General features: G+C 34.8%; 1 protein-coding gene across 1 annotated transcript in view; it reads right to left on the bottom strand.

The window, feature by feature from the left end:
* Window positions 1-19,852, bottom strand: part of fras1 (Fraser extracellular matrix complex subunit 1) — a 263,784-nt gene that overhangs the window by 133,497 nt on the left and 110,435 nt on the right. The window contains exons 19-24 of the mRNA XM_055011340.1: window positions 19,181-19,327; window positions 16,754-16,900; window positions 12,861-13,001; window positions 11,285-11,425; window positions 9,518-9,658; window positions 4,282-4,558 (exon numbers count right to left, since the gene is read on the bottom strand). Of these exons, the coding sequence (XP_054867315.1) occupies window positions 4,282-4,558; window positions 9,518-9,658; window positions 11,285-11,425; window positions 12,861-13,001; window positions 16,754-16,900; window positions 19,181-19,327 (994 nt within the window). The remainder of the gene's footprint in view (window positions 1-4,281; window positions 4,559-9,517; window positions 9,659-11,284; window positions 11,426-12,860; window positions 13,002-16,753; window positions 16,901-19,180; window positions 19,328-19,852) is intronic.

The raw sequence follows: 19,852 nt of genomic DNA, 5'->3' as shown, positions 1-19,852 counted from the left end.
GATGCTTTTCAACAACCTTTTCTCAGAGTTTCTTGGAGTGTTCTTTAGTCTCCATATTGTAGTTCTATCCAAAGGGTACTGATTCACCAGAGACTGGACCTTCTAGATACTGGAGTCTTTACACGATAATCACTGAAACTCTTTCATTCAATCAGATAATCTTTATTTCACCAATTGGAGTTAAATTACTCACTTTAAAATCACTTTACGCTTTATATTTTTAATTAACTGGCATTACTTTGTAGAAATCTGATATCAGTCTTTTTCTGAAAATTCTTGTCAAAAAAAGTCAAATTACATGAACCACGATTCAACGTCAAAAAGCAATAAAAGGGCAAATATTTTTCATAGTTACTGTAACCAAAGCCCTGCATTTCACTAACAAAATATCCATAATCTAACACAGATACATGGGGAGTGACTCACATTTCTGAGACAGTAAACTTGTGTTTGTGGCATCGATCCCTCCCCCACACTGAACTCCACTTCCTCACCCACACAGATCGTTAGCAGTTCAACCCATCAGGGGTCACGATCAGCAGCTAAGCAGGAATCTCTGCTTTTCTTTTAATGAGACCACTAACATGGGATGATTTCAGTCACACTTTAGTGCAGTTTTTCACCATGAGGACAGAGGAAATGGACACCAGACTACATGTACACCTTTAAAAACCTAGTGGGGTTGAAATAATTCAACAACTTCCATGTTTTAACTTCCCGCTGCATCTTATTCATCTTAATAAAACTCTTCCTCAGTTACGGTTTCTGGCAACAGACGTGAAATTTCTCAGTTTTACTGCATTTGTTATGACCACAATAATTAAGGCCCATTAAAGATGCACTGGGCGTCTTATTAAAGCAACATCAGGGATATATTTCCCAGAGAGAAACGCTATATATAACACCTAAATCTCATTTTATGTGGAGATTATCAAAGCTTGCTGCTATATCGTTTGGATTCTTAATAAAAGATGGATTTTTTATTTTTTTAAAGCAGCCTTGAGACACAAGTGCAGAAGCTTTTCATATCTGTGTGCTCGTATAAATATTTCTAAAGGTTGAATTCATTTTGTGTCTTGACCCTTAACGTGGTTCACGAAAGCAGTGTCAAATTAAAATAGTTACTTTGCATAACTGGAATATATAACAAAATATTTACAGCTAATAACCAGTAAAATCACAGAAAACAGCAAAAATTAACAAGGAAAAACTATATAATGTCCACATAATAATAATAATAAAGTAATAAAAATATTTGTATTTATGCTTAAAATAAATTATATTTTTTACTTTATTCATTACTACTACTACTACTACTACTACTACTAATAATAATAATAACAATAATAATAATAATAATAATAATAATTATTATTATTATTATTATCATTATTATTATTATTATTGTTGTTGTTATTATAATTTTGTATATGTTCTTTAACTGTCAAATTACAGTATTTTTACTGTACTTAAGTCAGTAATTAAAAAAAAACATTTTACAGATACTCCCCGTTATTTGAAAGAAAGATTCTGTATATTAAGGACAAAAGAATTGTGAATATTTTTTAGTTTTTACTGTAATTAAATGAGCAAAAAAACGTTATTTTACAGATATTTGTCATTGTTTAAAGGTTTAAAATTATGTTTTGATGTATTACAAATAACTTATAACATTAACCCTACTTTTATTATTTTAGATATTTACAGTTGTTCTTACCATTTAAAAAATGGTATTATTATTATTACTATTATTATTATTGTTATTAATTTTATTTTCTAAATTATGTTATGATTTAATAGTTTGCTGTGTGAAAACAGAACTCTTTTACTGCATTTAAATCCACTATTTTCATTATTTTACAGACATTTAGAGTTATTTTTGTACCATTTTAAAACATTTATTATTATATTATTATTATTATTTTATTATTATTATTATTATTATTATTATTATTATTATTATTATTATTATTATTATCAAGAATAATATTATTATATTATTGTTATTTATTATTATTATTGTTATTTTTACCATTTAAAAATAAAATTACAACAACTACTACTAATAATAAAATCAATAATACGAAGAATTAAAAAATATATATTATTATTATTATTTATTATTTATTATTATTATTATTATTATTATTATTATTATTAATAATAATAATAATATAAATTCTAACATCGTAGTTTAATAACTTATTGTGTCACCATAAAATATGTGACCATAAAATTCTTTTATTACATTTAAATCCACTATTTTTATTATTTTACCGACATTTACAGTTATTTTTATCACAAAAGAATTATTATTACTATTATTTATTTATTTTTAAATTATGTTATGGTTTAATAGTTTGCTGTGTGACCATAAAATTATTTAACTGTATTTAAATCCAATATTTTCATTATTTTACAGATATTTACAGCTATTTTTTAGCAAATAAAATCATTTTCAAAAACGTTTTACTATCATTATTATTATTTTTACAACATTTTACATTGTAGTTTAATAGTTTATCACAGCTTTACTGCATTTGTTCCAACTAGAATAATTAATAATTATTATTAAAGTAACATCAGGAATATATCTGAGGAAATAAAGGCCATAGAACTTCTCAATGTAATTTTATGAAGATGTGTAGTTTATAAATCTGTTGGATTCACTATAAAAGATTGATTTATTTTTATTTTTAAACTCAGCCGTGAGACAGAAGTGGAAAAGCTTTTGATCCGTGTTCTTCTACAAACATTTTTCAATAGTAAATGTTTAATAAATGTTTGTGTTTTGACCTTTAACATGTTAAAAAAATACATTCTTTGTGTTTCCAGCCCAATTCAAGAACACATTTCTGCTTTATCCTCCTCTATAGCAGCTTCTAGTGCATCAGAACACGATTTATTTTGGGTTTCTCTCTTCAGAGAATCAAACCTGTGAACTTTTATTGGTGGCTCTCTGTCTGCACTCGACATAATTTGAAAAATATGGCAGATTTAATCCTATTTCGGGGCTTAACATTGTGCCGTTTCCATTAATCTAATGGCTCAGGACTGGGCAGCGGGTTTTACTTTGTTAATTCGCTGGCGTCAGACCAAAGCAGTCGAGTCAGATTGACGTGATTGGTTGAAAAGGCCACATGTTCGGCAGCTGTAGAGGAGAAAACCGGTCCGTCTTCACCCATTAACGGCCTCGTGGTAATCAGAGCGAGGACAGAATGCAGAATATGCAGTGTCGTCATCAGTGAAATGTGTAAATGTGATGCATCTCCAGTCTGCACGCAGGTTAATAGAAATGAACTCTGCAGCCGCCAGGCAGCATAAATCAAGCAGACGACGAGATCAGGAAAAAATAAATGTATGGAGGAGAAACAGGAGACAGGAAGGTGGTAAATATGAACCTTCTGGACTGATTCTGGGTGTTTGAGCCACATTTTTACTCACTGGAAGCTCATATTACACTGGAATATAAAGTTAACCATCATCAGTAGAAAGATGTTTCTCCATGCTGAATGTATCTCCAACAACTTGCTCCTCTGTTCTCTGTTTCTGAGCCATGCTGCATTTCAGTTATGTTGTTTTGTGCATCTCCTTTTGGTCGTTTTATCTCAAAGTACTATGGATATTTAACTATTTCCATGTTTCCAGCCTCTTCAGACTTTGTCTCTCTGCTCTGCTCATCATCAGTAAAAAGATGTTTCACCATGCTGAATGTATCTCCAACTACTTGCTCCTCTGTTCACTGTTTCTGAGCCATTTGATCTGATTCATTCTGTCCAATTTTGCTGTTTTGTCTATTTTTTGTCACATTTTGGTCTAGTTTTGGCCATTTTATGCATCAGGGACACCTTTTTCCCTCTTTATGTCTCATTTTTGACAAGTTGTGTCTCCTTTATATCATTTTGTGTCTTGTTTTTGTCATCACGTCTTATTTTGGTCTTTTTGTGCATCTTTGGGATATTTTTGTTCATTTTATAGCTCCTTTTTATTTTTCGTGTCTCGTTTATGTCATTTTCTGTCTCTTTGTGGTCGTTCTGTCTCTACAAACTAGAGATATTTCACAATGTGCAACTGTATAATTGCTCTTATGTACATGTTAATGTGTTTGTTTTTTTAATAGCACCCTTGTTTATATTACTGTTTTTCACAGTGTATTTTAGTAATATGTTAAAATTAGTAATACGGTTGTACTATGAGCTCCATGTTTATAGTTTTTGAGCTTCTGGTGGATTGATTTTTCTCAAATCTCTCATCAAACCAAACCACTTTGAGTCCACTGACCTGGTTTTGTCTTTCTGGTGTCTGAACCGGACTCTTCCCAGGTTCAGGTCCGTCCAGCTGAAGGTTTCGTCTTCAGTCAGTTCTTCTTCTCCTCCTTCCACTCCTCCGACCAGAACCAGCCGTCCGTTGGAGGGAGTCTGGACCAGATGGAAGATCAGCCGGTCGGTCGGACTGTCCTGGTCCTTCACCTGCAGCAGGGAGGAGGTGATCGGAGCCGAACCGTCCAGAGGAACCAGCAGAGATCCGTTAACATGGAGGACCGGAGGATGGACGTTCACTGGGGAGGAACAGGAAGAAGAAACACTCAGAAAAGTAGTGAATTTAACCACAGTACGTTTATCGTCTCTGTGGTAAATCACACATGAAATAACAGATATTAATTCTTTCTGTGGGGAGAAAAGTGAAGTAATTAGATTGTAAAGAATTGAGGTTTTTGTTAATTTTCTTGTTTTTTTTAATAGCAATTTAATGCTATTTTACATATTTAACCTGTTTTATTAAAACAAGTAATGACTCATAAAATCACAGAAAATAAAAGTATTCATTCACAAAAACTAGCAAAAGCTGTCCACATCAAAAATCTGTATTTTTTTTACAATTAAAAAAAAATATTTTAATGTTTGACCATTAAACTACACGTCATTAGTGACTTTACTTTGTTTTACTGTATTTAAATCAGCAAAACGATCATTGCTTTACATATATTTGCCATTATTTAAAGGAAAATTATGTACTTCAAGGATCAGTACATTGTAAAGTATTATTCTACTGTTATTTTACAGACTGTTAAATTGCAGATAACTCTTAAATTCCCCAAAAATGTTTTTTTTTTAAAATTGCCATTCACATATTAATTGTAAAATAAAAAAATATTTTTTATTTATTATTATTATTATTATTATTATTATTATTATTATTATTATTATTATTATTATTATTATTATTATTATATATTTAATTCATTTCTGATATATAACTTTTAATTCTTATTTGTATTTTTATTTACTTTTTTTTTTACAATTTTTTGCAATTAAATTAGACTATTTTTACTGCATTTAAAACAGAAAAAATATAATTGTTTTACAAATATGTTACAAATATGTTAAATTACTAGATTACTAGAAATTTCTTAGAATAATTCTTATTCTTAAAGAATAAGAATGAATTAATATTAGTTTAGAAGGTATCGTTTGTTATGATGACTGTAAAAAATAAATTTAAATTAAATTAAAAAATTAAGATAAATAAAGATTTTTAAACTGTTACTTTACAGATTTTTCCAGTTTACCTGACATAAATTACATTATGACCTCTAAACAAAGTGGAAATATATAAAAGCAAGAAATCTGCATAGGAACAGAACAGAAATATTGACAATAAAACACACTTTGAAAGTTCACAAGTCCTTTTATAAACTATTTACTGAAAAAGAAACTTACAAATCGACAAACTCATGACAAATAAGAACTCAAAAAACCCTTCAACACCCTGGAGACAAACACACAGCATCTGACTACTGAGATTAATATGTTTTAATGATTTTTTAGGGCCTTAAATTGGTGTAAATGAAGCTGCAGCTGGATCAGGCTGCTGGTGGGCGTCGGGTTCACCGGAGGTCGAAGAATAAAAACTAAAAGTGTGAGACGTCTCAAGGTTGGCATTTCAGAAGCCGGCTTTAATTGGAAGCGACTTTGTTGGGGAACTTTTTAAAGATCAGCTCTTTGGATGCCACACTGTAATCTCATTATATCTCCTCTAATGATGCCAATAGGCTCCAACGGCTCCAATTTTTCAGCAATTACACTCACAAATGAGAACGAGTCCATAATTTAAAGCAAGACTTTCTTCACTTTTTTCAGTTGGCTGGCAGAAATTAAAAAAAAAAAAAAAAAAATCACTTCTCTGCTATTTTACTTGATTAAGTCGTGGATTAGACGAAGCCCGGAGGCCAAAAAATGTTCATTATTTCACAAGAAAGGGAGCATTTATCACAAAGGGAGCCTGATGATACATTTCTGTGGCAGAATTACGCTTTGTCACATTTCATGAATCATCCGGTAACGATGGCCTCGAGCGTCTCAGCCTGCAGGTTCGGCTCGTTGTTTGGAGATAAAAGGGAAGAAATGAAAGTACAAGACATCTCTAATGACCCAGCTCTGCAGACAAAGCTCCGCTCAGTGTTTCTCAGACCCACCAATTAGGATTTCACTACCAGGAACCTGCTAACGTCTGACAGATAATGTTAGCAGCCTGTTCACATTCGTCTCTGAGCAGCACAAATACAGTTTTTACAACTTTAATGTACGACTTTTAGAGGCTGCCTTCAGCTTTCACCTGCAGGAATTAAAGATGATATGTGCAAATGAGTTAATCAGCATATTTGCAGCTTTTCTGTGGTTTTTAGCCACAGGATGATTCTGAAAGGACGGTAAATATTAGCTTACATAGAAGTTTGCCAAAGTTTTACAAGCTTTATTGTAAAACTTGTCCAAAATGTCTTGAAACTTGGCCAGAACAATTCAAAACATGCCAAAAATATCTTCAAACTTGTCCAAAATTTGGTCCAAAATTACTCGGACTGTGTCCTAAACAATTGAAAACTTGTCCCAAATGGCTCCTAACTTGTGTAAAAATGGCAAAAACCTCTCCAGAGTGATTTCAAACTTGTCCAAAATGTTTTCAAACTTGTCCAAAATTACAGATATTTGTCCAAAAATGGCGAAAACTTCTCCAGAATAACTCAATACTTGTCCAAAATGTCTTGAAACTTGTCCAAAATCACACAAAAAATAGTCCAAAATTACTCAAAACCTCTCTAGAAAGACTCAAAACATGTCCAAAATGTCAGGAATCTTGTCCCAAATTAATCAAATAGGACAACAACCCATTGAAAATGCTCCAAAACTCTTTAAAATTATTCAAAACTCGTCCATAACAATTCAAAACATGCCAAAAATATCTTGAAACCTGTCCAAAATTACAGAAATTTGTACAAAAATGGCAAAAACTTCTCCAGAGTGACTCGATACTTGTCCAAAATGTCTTGAAATTTGTCCAAAATGACAAAATTTGGTCCAAAATTACTCAAACCCAGTCCTGAACAAGTTAAACTTGTCCATAAGCCTTGATTCTTGTCTCAAATCAGTCCAAAATGACAAGACCTCTTTAAAATTATTCAAAACTTGTTCATAACAATTCAAAACATGCCCAGAATATCTTGAAACTTGTCCAAAAATGGCAAAAACCTCCCCAGAATGACTCAAAACTTGTCCAAAATGTCTTGAATCTTGTCCCAAATTCGTCCAAAATGACAAACTATTCAAAATGCCCCAAAACTTGACAAAATGGACCATTAGAGGTGTTTTTTGTGAATACTTCCCATTTCAAAACACTGGGAAGTGTTTTGAAATGAAAAAAACATGCTCTTCGTCTGTGACTGACAGGACATTAACTGGCTTGTTAGAAGGTAAAAAGAAGGTAAAATGTTCATGCAGCAGCCAAGAATTGCCATAAATCCATTTATTTCCACTGCTAACCCGATGCAGATCTCAGTATTTGGTGGTTTTATCTTATAATTTATATTCATTGGTGTTTAATTTAACAATGAGGACGGTTCACAGATTAAACTTTCTGACATTTGATGCTGAACCCTCCTCAGTCTCAGAGATTCTATCTGCTGGATTGACCGCTGGTTGGCTGGTCTGTCGCCTAGCAACCAGCCATGTGGGTTTGTTTTTATGGGATGTCTTCTCATGGTCATTTGCATTATTTATGGAGCCATATTGATTGAATTTGCATACAATAAAATGTCCCCACCGCTGTGGTGTAATAAGGTGAATTTAAACATTTATTAGGTGTGACGCTTCGACCAGAAACGATAAAATAAACTGAATATTTAATTTTTTACCAGCTTTACTGAAACAATCCTTTCCTACAAACATCCCAGCAGCAATTTGGCTAATTTAGGGTTAATCACATGTAACTAACCTTAAATTAAACTCATATTTTTGATGCTCAAAAGCTGACTTAGGCTTTAAATTCTGACATTTACCAGAACTCAAACATGTTTTTCAGCCCTGAAAATGTCGTGTCTTTTTTCCTGGACAAATTAAATAAAATTGAAAATTTGTCCAAAATAATAATAATAATAATAATAATAATAATAATAATAATAATAATAATAATAATAATAATAATAATAATAATAATAATAATAATAATAATAATAATAATAATAATAATAATTTTTCCAAAACCACAAATATGGGCAAATATTGTCTTAAACAATTGAAAATTAGTGCAAAATGTATTGAAATTTGTCCAAAATGTTTAGAAATGTATATAAAATGCCTCGAGATTTGTCCAAAATGATTCAAAATTTGTTTTTGTTCCTCAGAATGACTCAAAACTTGTCATAAACAATTTAAAACTTGTCCAGAATGTCTGGAAATTTGTACAAAATGACTCAAAAGGTGTAAAAAATTACAAAAATTGGTCAAAAATTATTTTAACAATCTAAAATTTATCCAAAATGACAAAAACCTCTTTAAAATTACTCAAAACTCATCCATAATGATTCAAAAAGTGTCAAAAATGTCTTGAAACTTGTCCACATCACTCCACATTTGTCCAAAAATGACAAAAACATCTTCAGAATGACTCAAAACTTGTCCAAAATGTCTTGAAACTCGTCCCAAAATATGCAAAAATTGCCTAAAATCACTCAAAACCAGTATGTAGGAACAACTAGACCTTACATCTGCTATACATTGTTCTGACCAACTGATTTGGTCGCAGTTTTTAACAGAACTCAAAGGTGTTGAGAAACCAACAAGTACAGTAGTACTTCAAGGGCCTGAAAATACTCACAGTGTTTGCATGACTTGATTAAATACACTAAAGTTACTGAACTCTCTTTTAGATCAGGCTGATTTTGTATGAAATGACCCTCTGAAGGAGGCGTCTTATGATGATTTCTGCTGCTTTTGTGATGTTTTCTGTTTGACTTTGCCAGTTTGCTCCTGTCAATTGGAGTTCTGACAATATTTAGAAACTCTAGCAGATGGTAAACGTTGGTTTCTGAAGTGACAGCAGGCGGTTTTTAAAAGCCATATGTGTCAGAACTGATCTAATAACTGCCAAGTCTCACATCTCTTAACTCCATCAGCCCTCTATTAATGTTTATGGTCAATGTAGACTTTGAATTAAAGACATGAATCAGATTTGATGCGGTTACCGTGGCAGGTCCTGGTCTTCTGGTCGGCGTAGTATCCGTGTCCACAGTCGGGCGTGCAGTATCCCTCCATGAGGTAGGTTTGGTGACGACAAGCTCTGCACTGACCGACACCATCGCACAGCACACAGTCGGATGAACAAGCTAACGGAGATAAAGAGTGTTGAAAAGACGCATTTATTTGTCCACTTATTTACTTTATGCAGTTACTTAACACTCTTATGGAGGGCATTAAGTGCCACATAAGTCTCTGTCATGGTGCCCATTGCTAGCTAAAAACTGACAATGGTCTCTGCTTTCCAAAATGAAATACTTGTAGTCCAAGTGACATCTCCTGTGGTCGCTACAGTAAGAACGGTGTCTCTGGTGGTCATTAAATGCCACATAAGTCTCGGTCATGGTGCCCATTGCTAGCTAAAAACCCACAATGCTCTCTGCTTTCCAACATGAACCATTTGTAATCAGAGTGACTGCCTTGCCTGGTCGCTACAGTAATAAACAGACTCTCCAGAGGTCATTAAGCATCACATAACTCTCGGTCATGGTGCCCATTGCTAGCTAAACCCCCACAATGCTCTCTGCTTGCCACCACAGAACCACCTGTAGTCCAAGTGACAACTCCTGTGGTCTCTATAGTATTAAATTGTCTATTTTAGTCAATAGACACGTGATTTGGGCAAAACATGGTTTTGAAATGCCACAGGGATGTAAAAACATTGTCCTAGTTGATCCAAGTTTGTCTTAAATGGATGAACTCTAGTCAGAGGTCATTAAGCATCATATAAGTCTCTGTAATGGCGCCCATTGCTCGCTAAATTCTCACAATCCTTGCTGCTTCCCAACATGAAATACTTGTAGTCAGAGTGACTACGTCGTTTTGTCTCTACAGTATTAAACAGTCTCTCTGGAGGTCATTAAAAGCTACAGAAGTCTTTGTCATGGTGCCCGTTGCTAGCTAGACCCCCAAAATGCGTTCTGCTTTCCAACATGAACTACTTGTAGTCCAAGTGACATCTTCTGTGGATGCTACAGTATTAAACAGTCTCTCTGGAGGGCACTGTCACAAAAGTCTTTGTCATGGTGCCCCTTGTTAGCTAAACCCTCACAATCCTCTCTGCTTGCCACCATAGACCCACCTGTAGTCCAAGTGACAACTCCTGTGGTCTTTATAGTATTAAACTGTCTCTCTAGAGGTCATTAAATGCCACATAAGTTTGTCATGGTGCCTGTTGCAAGCTAAATCCCTACAATGCTCTCTGCTTACTGATGTTGGTATTTTAGTCAATAGACAAGTGGTTTTGCATTGCCACTGGAACGTAAAAACTTTGTCCTAGTTGATCCAAGTTTGTCTTAAATGCATGAACTGTAGTCAGAGGTCATTAAGCATCATATTAGTCGCTGTCATGGTGCCCATTGCTGTAGAACAGAACTGCCTGTAGTTCAAGTGACATCTGTGGATGCTACAGTATTAAACAGTCTCTCCGGAGTTCATTAAGTGCCACAGAAGTCTTTATCATGGTGTCCATTGCTACCTAAAAACCCACAATGCTCTCTGTTTTCCAACATAAACTACTTGTCAACTACTCATCTGGTCACTACAGTACTGAACAATCTGCTGTATCTGTAAATAAAAATTTTTAAAAAACTGCACATTCTAAACTCATATGCTTCCCTTGCATACGTGGATATTCTTTCTTATTCTTCTGAAATCAGTCTCAGAAGCGGTAAACAGATAAAAGCAACATTAAAACAGAAAGTGTGAATTCCTACATTTGCAGACTTTGGAGGAGGCGTCCAGGAAGTGGTTTCGGCCACATTCGAGCACACACTGTCCCTGCAGGGTGGCGTATGGAGGCTGACACTCCTGACACTGTCCAGGACCTCCACACTCCATGCAGTGATCGTCGCAAGCTGGCGGACGAAAAGAAAGCCAATTTAGAGCAAAAACATGAGGAGAAAACCAAAGCGAACCTCAAGTAAAGAAGGAAAAAAACTTTAGCAGTCATCTTTGTTTGGCTCTTGACTATGTTTCACGTTTATACAAGCAGATTCTTGGTGAAACGTCTTTGAAAAACAGAAAAAGATGTCCAAGTTCCTTTGCTGAAGCTCTTGAGGTTCTTATGACTGGGATAACTAAGTTCAAAATTCACTTTCCCTCCTCGCTGGTAGTTTAGATGCAGAAATACAGTTTTCAGAGTTATTCAGTTGTCATTTACATAGACTAGACTCATTTTTAGCAACTTTAATGGACTAAAACTGTATTATCGAGGAAAATGGTATCACATTGGGATCTAGTATCAGCTGATAATAAAGATTAACTCTGATCTTTCCTTCTACTATCGGTGGCCTATAAGTGACGTAGCTCCAGTGTTGTGGGAAGCGAGTGAACATCGACAGAGCTGATTAAATTATTGTAGTCAGCCATAAAGCGTCTAGCTTCAGTGTAACAGCTGTTTGGATGTAATGTACCGTGTTCGCTGACCTAAAAGCGAAGAGATAAAGCCTCGGTTCATGAAATGTTATGACTCTCTCTCTGCTTCCTCTTCATCACTGCAAAGTTCGTCCGGACAGTAAAGGGCAGCAGCTATGAGTCAGGACAGAATAAAGGTCTAAACCCAGAGACGTTGAACAAGAATCGACTGGCAAAACTTTCATTCTGGGTGCAGCTGATGTCAGATGGTTTATTATGATGTAGTAGTTCAGAGATTAAACACAGGATTTTTTCAACTACTCTAACTCCTTTCTGGTACCAAACAATGGTCACTCTCTAAACTCCAACTAATTCAAATCACAGCCAAGTCATTTTTAAGATTTATTAATTACATTTAGAATAAAACTAATAAAAAGCATATTGGAGGGATATTAGTTTTATTGCACAGCTGAGATGAATAATGTCGCCTGTGTTACTCTGTTCTTACTCTGTTGGTGCAGTTCTTGTTTTCATAATTATTATTTATCATTGTATTTGCATCAGTTAGTGTTTGTTCTATATTGAAATTCAGTTTTTTGCCTCTCTGGTCGTTTTTTTCTTTCTGTTTTTGCCTGACTGACTTTCGTCTGTCAAAGCACTTTGTAAAGTCTGTAAATAAAAGTTATTCTTATTATAATAAATGTTCCTCAGGAGGAGAGTTTCACGTGAACAGATTAAAGTAAAGAGTTCAGATTGCCGAGGCGTCTCTGGTGGAAGCTTCTATGTCAGCCGTGGATGATGAACGGCTTTAATAAAGACGTAAATTTGCTGAAATGCAGCTTTGACTTGGTTGCAGATGAACAAACTCCAGCAGCAGCAGCATGTAGGTGATGTTATGTGATGTTTGCTGGTTTATCTGCCTGCAGCCGGACTCACCCAGGCATCTGTCTCCGTCCTGATAGGAGCCCAGGGAACATCCAGGGCTGCAGACTCCGTCCTGCAGAACGTATCCGTCCATGCACTGCAGGCAGTCGGTCCGCTGAGGACCTTTACAGGCGTTACAGCTCCAGTCGCACTCTGGATTAGAGGCCAGGGGATTTTAGAGGCAAGAGGGTGAGAACAGAACAGAACAGAACAGAACAGAGAAGATTAATAACCTCTTCACCCAGCAGGGGATTGATTTTAAACCCATTAGTGTGTCTTTCACCTGCACATCTGGTGTGTTTCTGTTAAAACCGGTGTGAAAATTAAACACAATTAGGACGAATGAATCTCTTTGTGTTTGTGTGAGATTCTAGCTTCAGTAAAATGCAGATTTTTTTTTTTACAAAAAAGAGATTATAAAAGTGGTCAAACAAGACACATGACCAAAATGAGACAAAAGGATAAAAATGAGACATGAAACAACACAAACAAGACACAAATGGATAAAAACAAGACACAAAATGACACAAACCAGAGACAAAACAACACAAACAAGACACAAAAGGATAAAAATGACAGAAAACATGAACAAGACACAAATCAACAGGAAAAAGACCCAAAACAACACAGGTGTTTTCTTTAAAAACACCTAAAAATCACCCCACTTCTGTTTGTTTTTACTCGCATTTCTTTACAGAGTTAGTCGCTGCTTCGCCATATGTGGTCCCACGTAATTCTGAAAAATTTGTATCTTCATCAGGAAGATTAAATCAAACATTTCCATGAAACATCTGCACAAAAGTACGACTAATAATCTGATTTTGGATGGTTTAATTATGTAATTTGCACCAACTGGTGTTTGTTCTTTCAACTTTTTTGCAATAAAGTTGCGAAATTGCTGGTATTTCTGATAAAATTGTGGGCATTTCCAATAAAATTGTTGGTATTTACACTAAAATTGCTGGTATTTCTGATAAAATTGTTGGTATTTGCAATAAATTACTGGTATCAATAATAAATTACTGGTATACACAATAAAATTGTTGGTATTTACAATAAAATTGCAAAATAGTTCTTTCAACTTATACATATTGAAATCCTGTATTTTGTATTTTGCATACTTTGCCGTCATTCTTTGGTCTTTTTTTACATAAAAGTTAGAATAATAATTAGATTTTTGATGCTAAAACAGAGGAAACTCTTTTTGAACTGGGTGCAAGACGCATGTTTCAACGATTTACACAGTGGTAAATTTTCAAACTTAATAATTTCATCACATATTTTTCTTTATTTGTGCTTCCAGCCTGCACCAGAAGTAGATTTTTGGGTGAATAGAATTGAAAAGCACTCCTAGAGGAGCACTGAGAGGTAAACTCGAGGTTCCTCCTGAGGAAAAAGATCAGTGATCAGCTGAATTAAATGCAGCTTGTTGATGCATCTGCAGCAGATTCTTTGAGGGCAAGTTTCTCCCCGTGGCTGTGAGATGAAAAAGCTCCTCAAAGGCCGTCTAGCTTCCAGAGAGCAGCGGGTTCATCGACGGTTCACCGGATTAACAGGTAGCGGCTGTTTATGTAGCCGCTAGCCGTTAGCCTAGCTGCTAATCCCCTGACAGAACCTCCAGTACAGGTTCCTCTGATACCTGGAAAAACCTCAAAACCTCATCGCTCTGGAGCAAATCAGCGATAAAACAAAGCCTGCTGGGTCTGAATGAAGGCAGATATCTGTAGTGATGTTGTTAATGCATCAGAATGACCTGATTTCATCCATCAAGGTGTTATTTTTAAAGTTCTGTACTTGCAGGATGACAGCAAAAGAGATTGTTTATTTAAATGAGACACAGACTGACAGAAAGTAGACACAAAATGCCAAAAATGACACATGAGGAAAAACACTTAAAATGACAGAAACGAGAAACAAATCAGCAAAAGAGACACAAACAAAACAAAAGATGACAAAAATGAGATACAAGAGGATAGAAAGGAAACATAAAACAACACAAACATGACACAAAAGGACAAAAAAAGAGACACAAATTGACAAACAAGACATAACATGTCAAAAACGAGGCACAAAAGGATAAAAATGAGACATAAAATGACACAAACAAGACAAACCAAAAGGAAAACACCAAAACAGCAACAACAAATGAGACACAATATGACCAAAACACGACATGAGGGAGCTAAAAGGAGACACAAAGCACACAAATTGACATAAAAGAAAAATAAGTCAGCACAAATGAGACACAAATGGATAAAAATGAGACATAAAATGATAGAAACTGGACACAACATGACAAAAACACAAAACAACACAAACAAGACATAAACTACCAAAAAAGTGACATTAAACGACATAAATGACAAAACATGACAAAAACAAGATATAAAAGAATAAAAAAGACACAAAAGGAAAAAAATACACAAAAAAGTGCAAACAAGACATTAACTAACAAAAACGAGACACAAAACAGCACAAACCTATATAAAAGAGATTAAAAAAACAGCACAGACGAAACACAAAAGGAAAAAAATGAGACATGAAACAACACAAACTGATATAAAAGAGAAATAAAACAGCACAAGCAAGACATGACAAAAACGAGACACAAAAGGCTAAAAATAAGACACAAAACAACACAAATGAGACACAAAAAACTAAAAATGAGAAACAAAATAACATAAACAACAAAGAGAAACAAATTAGATATAAAATGACACAAACAAGACACCAAAGGATAGAAATGAGACACAAAACAACACAAATTCACATAAAAGAGACATAAAACAACACAAACGAGACACAAAAGCCTAAAAATGAGACACAAAACACAAAATCACATAAAATAGACATAAAACAACACAAACGAGACACAAAAGGATAAAAATGAGACACAAAACAACACAAACGAGACACGAAAGGCTAAAAATGAGACACAAAACCACACAAAATCACATAAAAGAGACATAAAACAGCACAAACGAGACACAAAAGGATAAAAATAAGACATAAAACAACATAAACGAGACACAAAAGGATAAAAAATGAGACACAAAAGGCTAAAAATGAGACTCAAAACAACACAAAAGAATAAAAATGAGACACAAAAGGCTAAAAATGAGACACAACAACACAAAAGAATAAAAATGAGACACAAAACAAAAGAATAAAAATGAGACAAAACAACACAAAAGGATAAATATGAAGACACAAAAGAATAAAAATGAGACACAAAACAACATTAAAGAATAAAAACGAGACATAAAACGACACAAAAGGATAAATATGAGACACAAAAGGATAAAAATGAGACACAAAAGAATAAAAATGAGACACAAAACAACATAAACTGTCATAAAAGAGAAACAAATTAAATATGAAATGACACAAACAAGACACCAAAGGATAGAAATGAGACACAAAACAACACAAATTCACATAAAAGAGACATAAAACAACACAAATGAGACACAAAAGGCTAAAAATTAGACATAAAACAACACAAATGATACACAAAAGGCAAAAAATGAGACACAAAAGACTAAAAATGAGACACAAAACAACACAAAGGGCTAAAAACGAGACATAAAACGACACCAACAGGAGCTCTGCTTCTATCTGGGCTGATCAGTGTGTAATTAAATCAGTGAAGAGCGGCTGGGTCTACTTCCTGAAACCCGTCATTCCTGAGTTGTTCACTGTGAGGCTCATCCATCAAACTCTCACTGGTCAGGATTTGCATTTGTGCAGCTCCGCTTTATGACCAGATTGATGGAGCCGTAAAGCCGGCGAGGCGCACGACTACATCCAATATGGAGGGAGACGCTTTATGGAGACCATAAAGGCTGCGGCGGTTGTTAATCCCTGCGGCCGGTGTGTGTCTGTGTCGCGTTGTGTTGTGTTACCTCTGCAGGTCCGGGTGGTGGTGTTGAGGTAGTACTGGTGGGCGCAGCTGTCGTACTGACATTCACCAAACAGCAGCACCTTGGTCGGGTCGCGGCAGGAAGTACAAACCCCGGGCATGTCGCAGGTCAGGCACTGGCTGTCGCACACTGACGGAAACACAAAACAGGTCGACAAAGAGGTCAGAGGGGGGCAACAGTTACACCTGGAGTCACACAAGTCTGGCTGGATGGGGGATTTTACTGGATTTAGACAAGTATTTACAGAAAACCAGACAAAAGAGGACGAAAAGAGGCACAAATTTACATAGACAACACATAAAATGACAAAACATAGGCATAAAATAAAGCAAATGAGACACAACATGACAAAAACGAGACACAAGAAGAGCAAAAGAGGCACAAAACGACACAAAATGATGCAAAGGAAACATGACATGGCAAAAGAGAGAGACAACAAAGAATAAAAAGGAGGAATAACGATCAAAAAAGGGTCAGATGAAGACAAAAAAGTAACACAAATGAGACACAAACTGACACAAAACGACACAAGAAACAAACTGACATAAAACAAACTGATACAAGACAAACGAGGTACAAACTGGCATAAAGTAGACACAAAATGACACAAACGAGACAGAAAGTGACATAAAAAAGACATAAAACATCACAAACAAGGACAAAAATGACAAAAACAAAACATAAATTGACACAAATGAGTCAAACTGACATAAAAGAGACACAAATTGACATAAATTAGACATAAGTCACAAACAAGACATGACAAAAAAGCAACACAAATGACTAAAACGAGACAAAAAAGGACTTAAACCAAAAATAAAAGGACACAAGCAAGACACAGACTGACATAAAATGGACACAAAACGACACAATCAAGACAAACTGACCTTAAAGGGACCAAAAAAATGAAACAAACATGACACAACATGACATAAAAGAGATACAAAACAACATAAATGAGATGTAAAGTTACAAAAAAGAGATAAAATAAAAGCAAGACACTGACAGAAAATGGACACAAAATGATGCAAACGAGACACAACATGACAAAAAGGAGACAAAACAGAATAAAAAGGAGACACATGATAAAAACAAGCAATAAAAGATGACACAACCTGACACAAGAGATACAAAACGACTCAAGAAACAAACTGACATAAAAGATACACAAACAAGACACAAACGATGTACAAAGTGGCATAAAATAGACACAAAATTAAACAAACGAGACATAAAGTGACATAAGAGACACAAAACATTACAAACAAAAAAAAATACAAAAAAACAAGACAAAATATGACACAAATGAGACACAAAGTTACAATAAAGGCACATAAAACAACAAACAGGTTACAAACTGACATAAAATCGACATGAACAAGACACAACATGACATAAAAGAGACACAAAACAACATAAATGAGATACAAACTGGCATTGAAGAGACACAAAATGACAAAAACAAGACACAAAGTGATATAAAGAGACATAAAACGACAAACAAGACGCAAACTCATAAAATTTACATACACTTCACAAACAAGACTCAAAGAGACATAAAGTGACACAAGTGAGACACAAAGTGACATTAAAGAGACAAAAGGATAAAAAAGAGACACAAAATGTTGTAAGAGACACAAAACAATGCAAACGAGACACAGTGACATAAAAAAGATAAAACAAAAACAAGACAAACTGACATAAAATGGACAAAAAAGTCACAAACAAAACACAACAAAACAAAAAAGAGACAAAAGAACAACACAAATGACGAAAACAAGATAGAAAATGACTTAAACCAGAGATGAAATGACACAAAACGACACAATCAAGACAAACTGACATAAAAGGAACACAAAATGACACAAAATGATATAAAATAGACATGAAACGACACAAATGAGACACAAAGTGACATTAAAGAGACAAAAAAATGACAAACAATACAAAAAACTGCCATAAAAGAGACATAAAAGTCATAAACAAGACAGAACATGACACAAAAGAGACAAAAAACGACACAAACAAGACACTTAATTGAATAAAACATCCAATGCATGTATCCAACAGTTATCATGACGATGTTTATCTCTAATTACAGACGTTTGTTGTATCTGAGTGTTTTCTTAAACTCCTGCTAAAGTGAAACAACGCTGGATCTCAGCTTGTTTGACCGTCGGTTTAAAACAGAAACAGTCCAGAGAGTTTCTGCCTCTAAAGCAGGTCCATCAGTCATGAACAAAAAACAACATTAGTTAAAGTGAATTAGAGAAGCAGCGCTGCAGGAAAACACATTCTTCATGTTCACAGGAAAAGTCTCTCACAATTTCTACTGTTTTTACTTTAACCTCTGACTTTTAAATCATTAAGGATCATTTAACGGCATTTGAACATCAGCATCTCTCTCACCCTGACAAATCCTGTGGCCGTTGTCATGGTAACCGAGGGGGCATTTAGGAGCACAGAGGCCGGAGGGCAGCAGGACGCCGCCAGAGGGGCAGGAAGTGCAGGACAGAGGCCCCGCCCCACTGCAGGACTCACAGGACGCATGGCATTCTGGGAAAAGAAGTCATTAACATTCATTAATGGAACTCAGCAACGCTAGAAGTTAGAACACAGAAAACTGTAATAGATTACTGTGGAAACGCAGCAAATTTGTGTTCTGTTTGTCCAAAATACAAATAAACACGGTAAAATCTGTTGCAAAATTTGACATAAAACAGCACAAACAATAAACAGAAGATAAAAAACAACACAAGACAACAAAAAATGAGACAAAACCACACAAAAAAGGCGCAACGTGACACTATAGAGGTACAAAACATAGAAAACGATGCAAAACAACACAAATGAGACACAAAAAGGGCACAAAATGACACAAAACATGAAAAATTTGACATAAAACAGCACAAACAGCAAACAGAAGAAAAAAATTGACACACAAATGAGACACATGATAAAACACGAGACATAAAATGAGACAAAATGAGGCACTGTAGGATTAAAAACAGAGATAAAATGACACAAACAGAGAAAAAATGGACAAAATGATGCAAAAAAGACACAAAAGGACTAAAAGGG

This window comes from Amphiprion ocellaris, chromosome 6 (genome assembly GCF_022539595.1).
Source record: "Amphiprion ocellaris isolate individual 3 ecotype Okinawa chromosome 6, ASM2253959v1, whole genome shotgun sequence".
Lineage (NCBI taxonomy): Eukaryota > Metazoa > Chordata > Actinopteri > Pomacentridae > Amphiprion > Amphiprion ocellaris.
The sequence above is the reverse complement of the archived record's forward strand: the minus strand, read 5'-3'. Positions and strand labels throughout refer to the sequence as shown.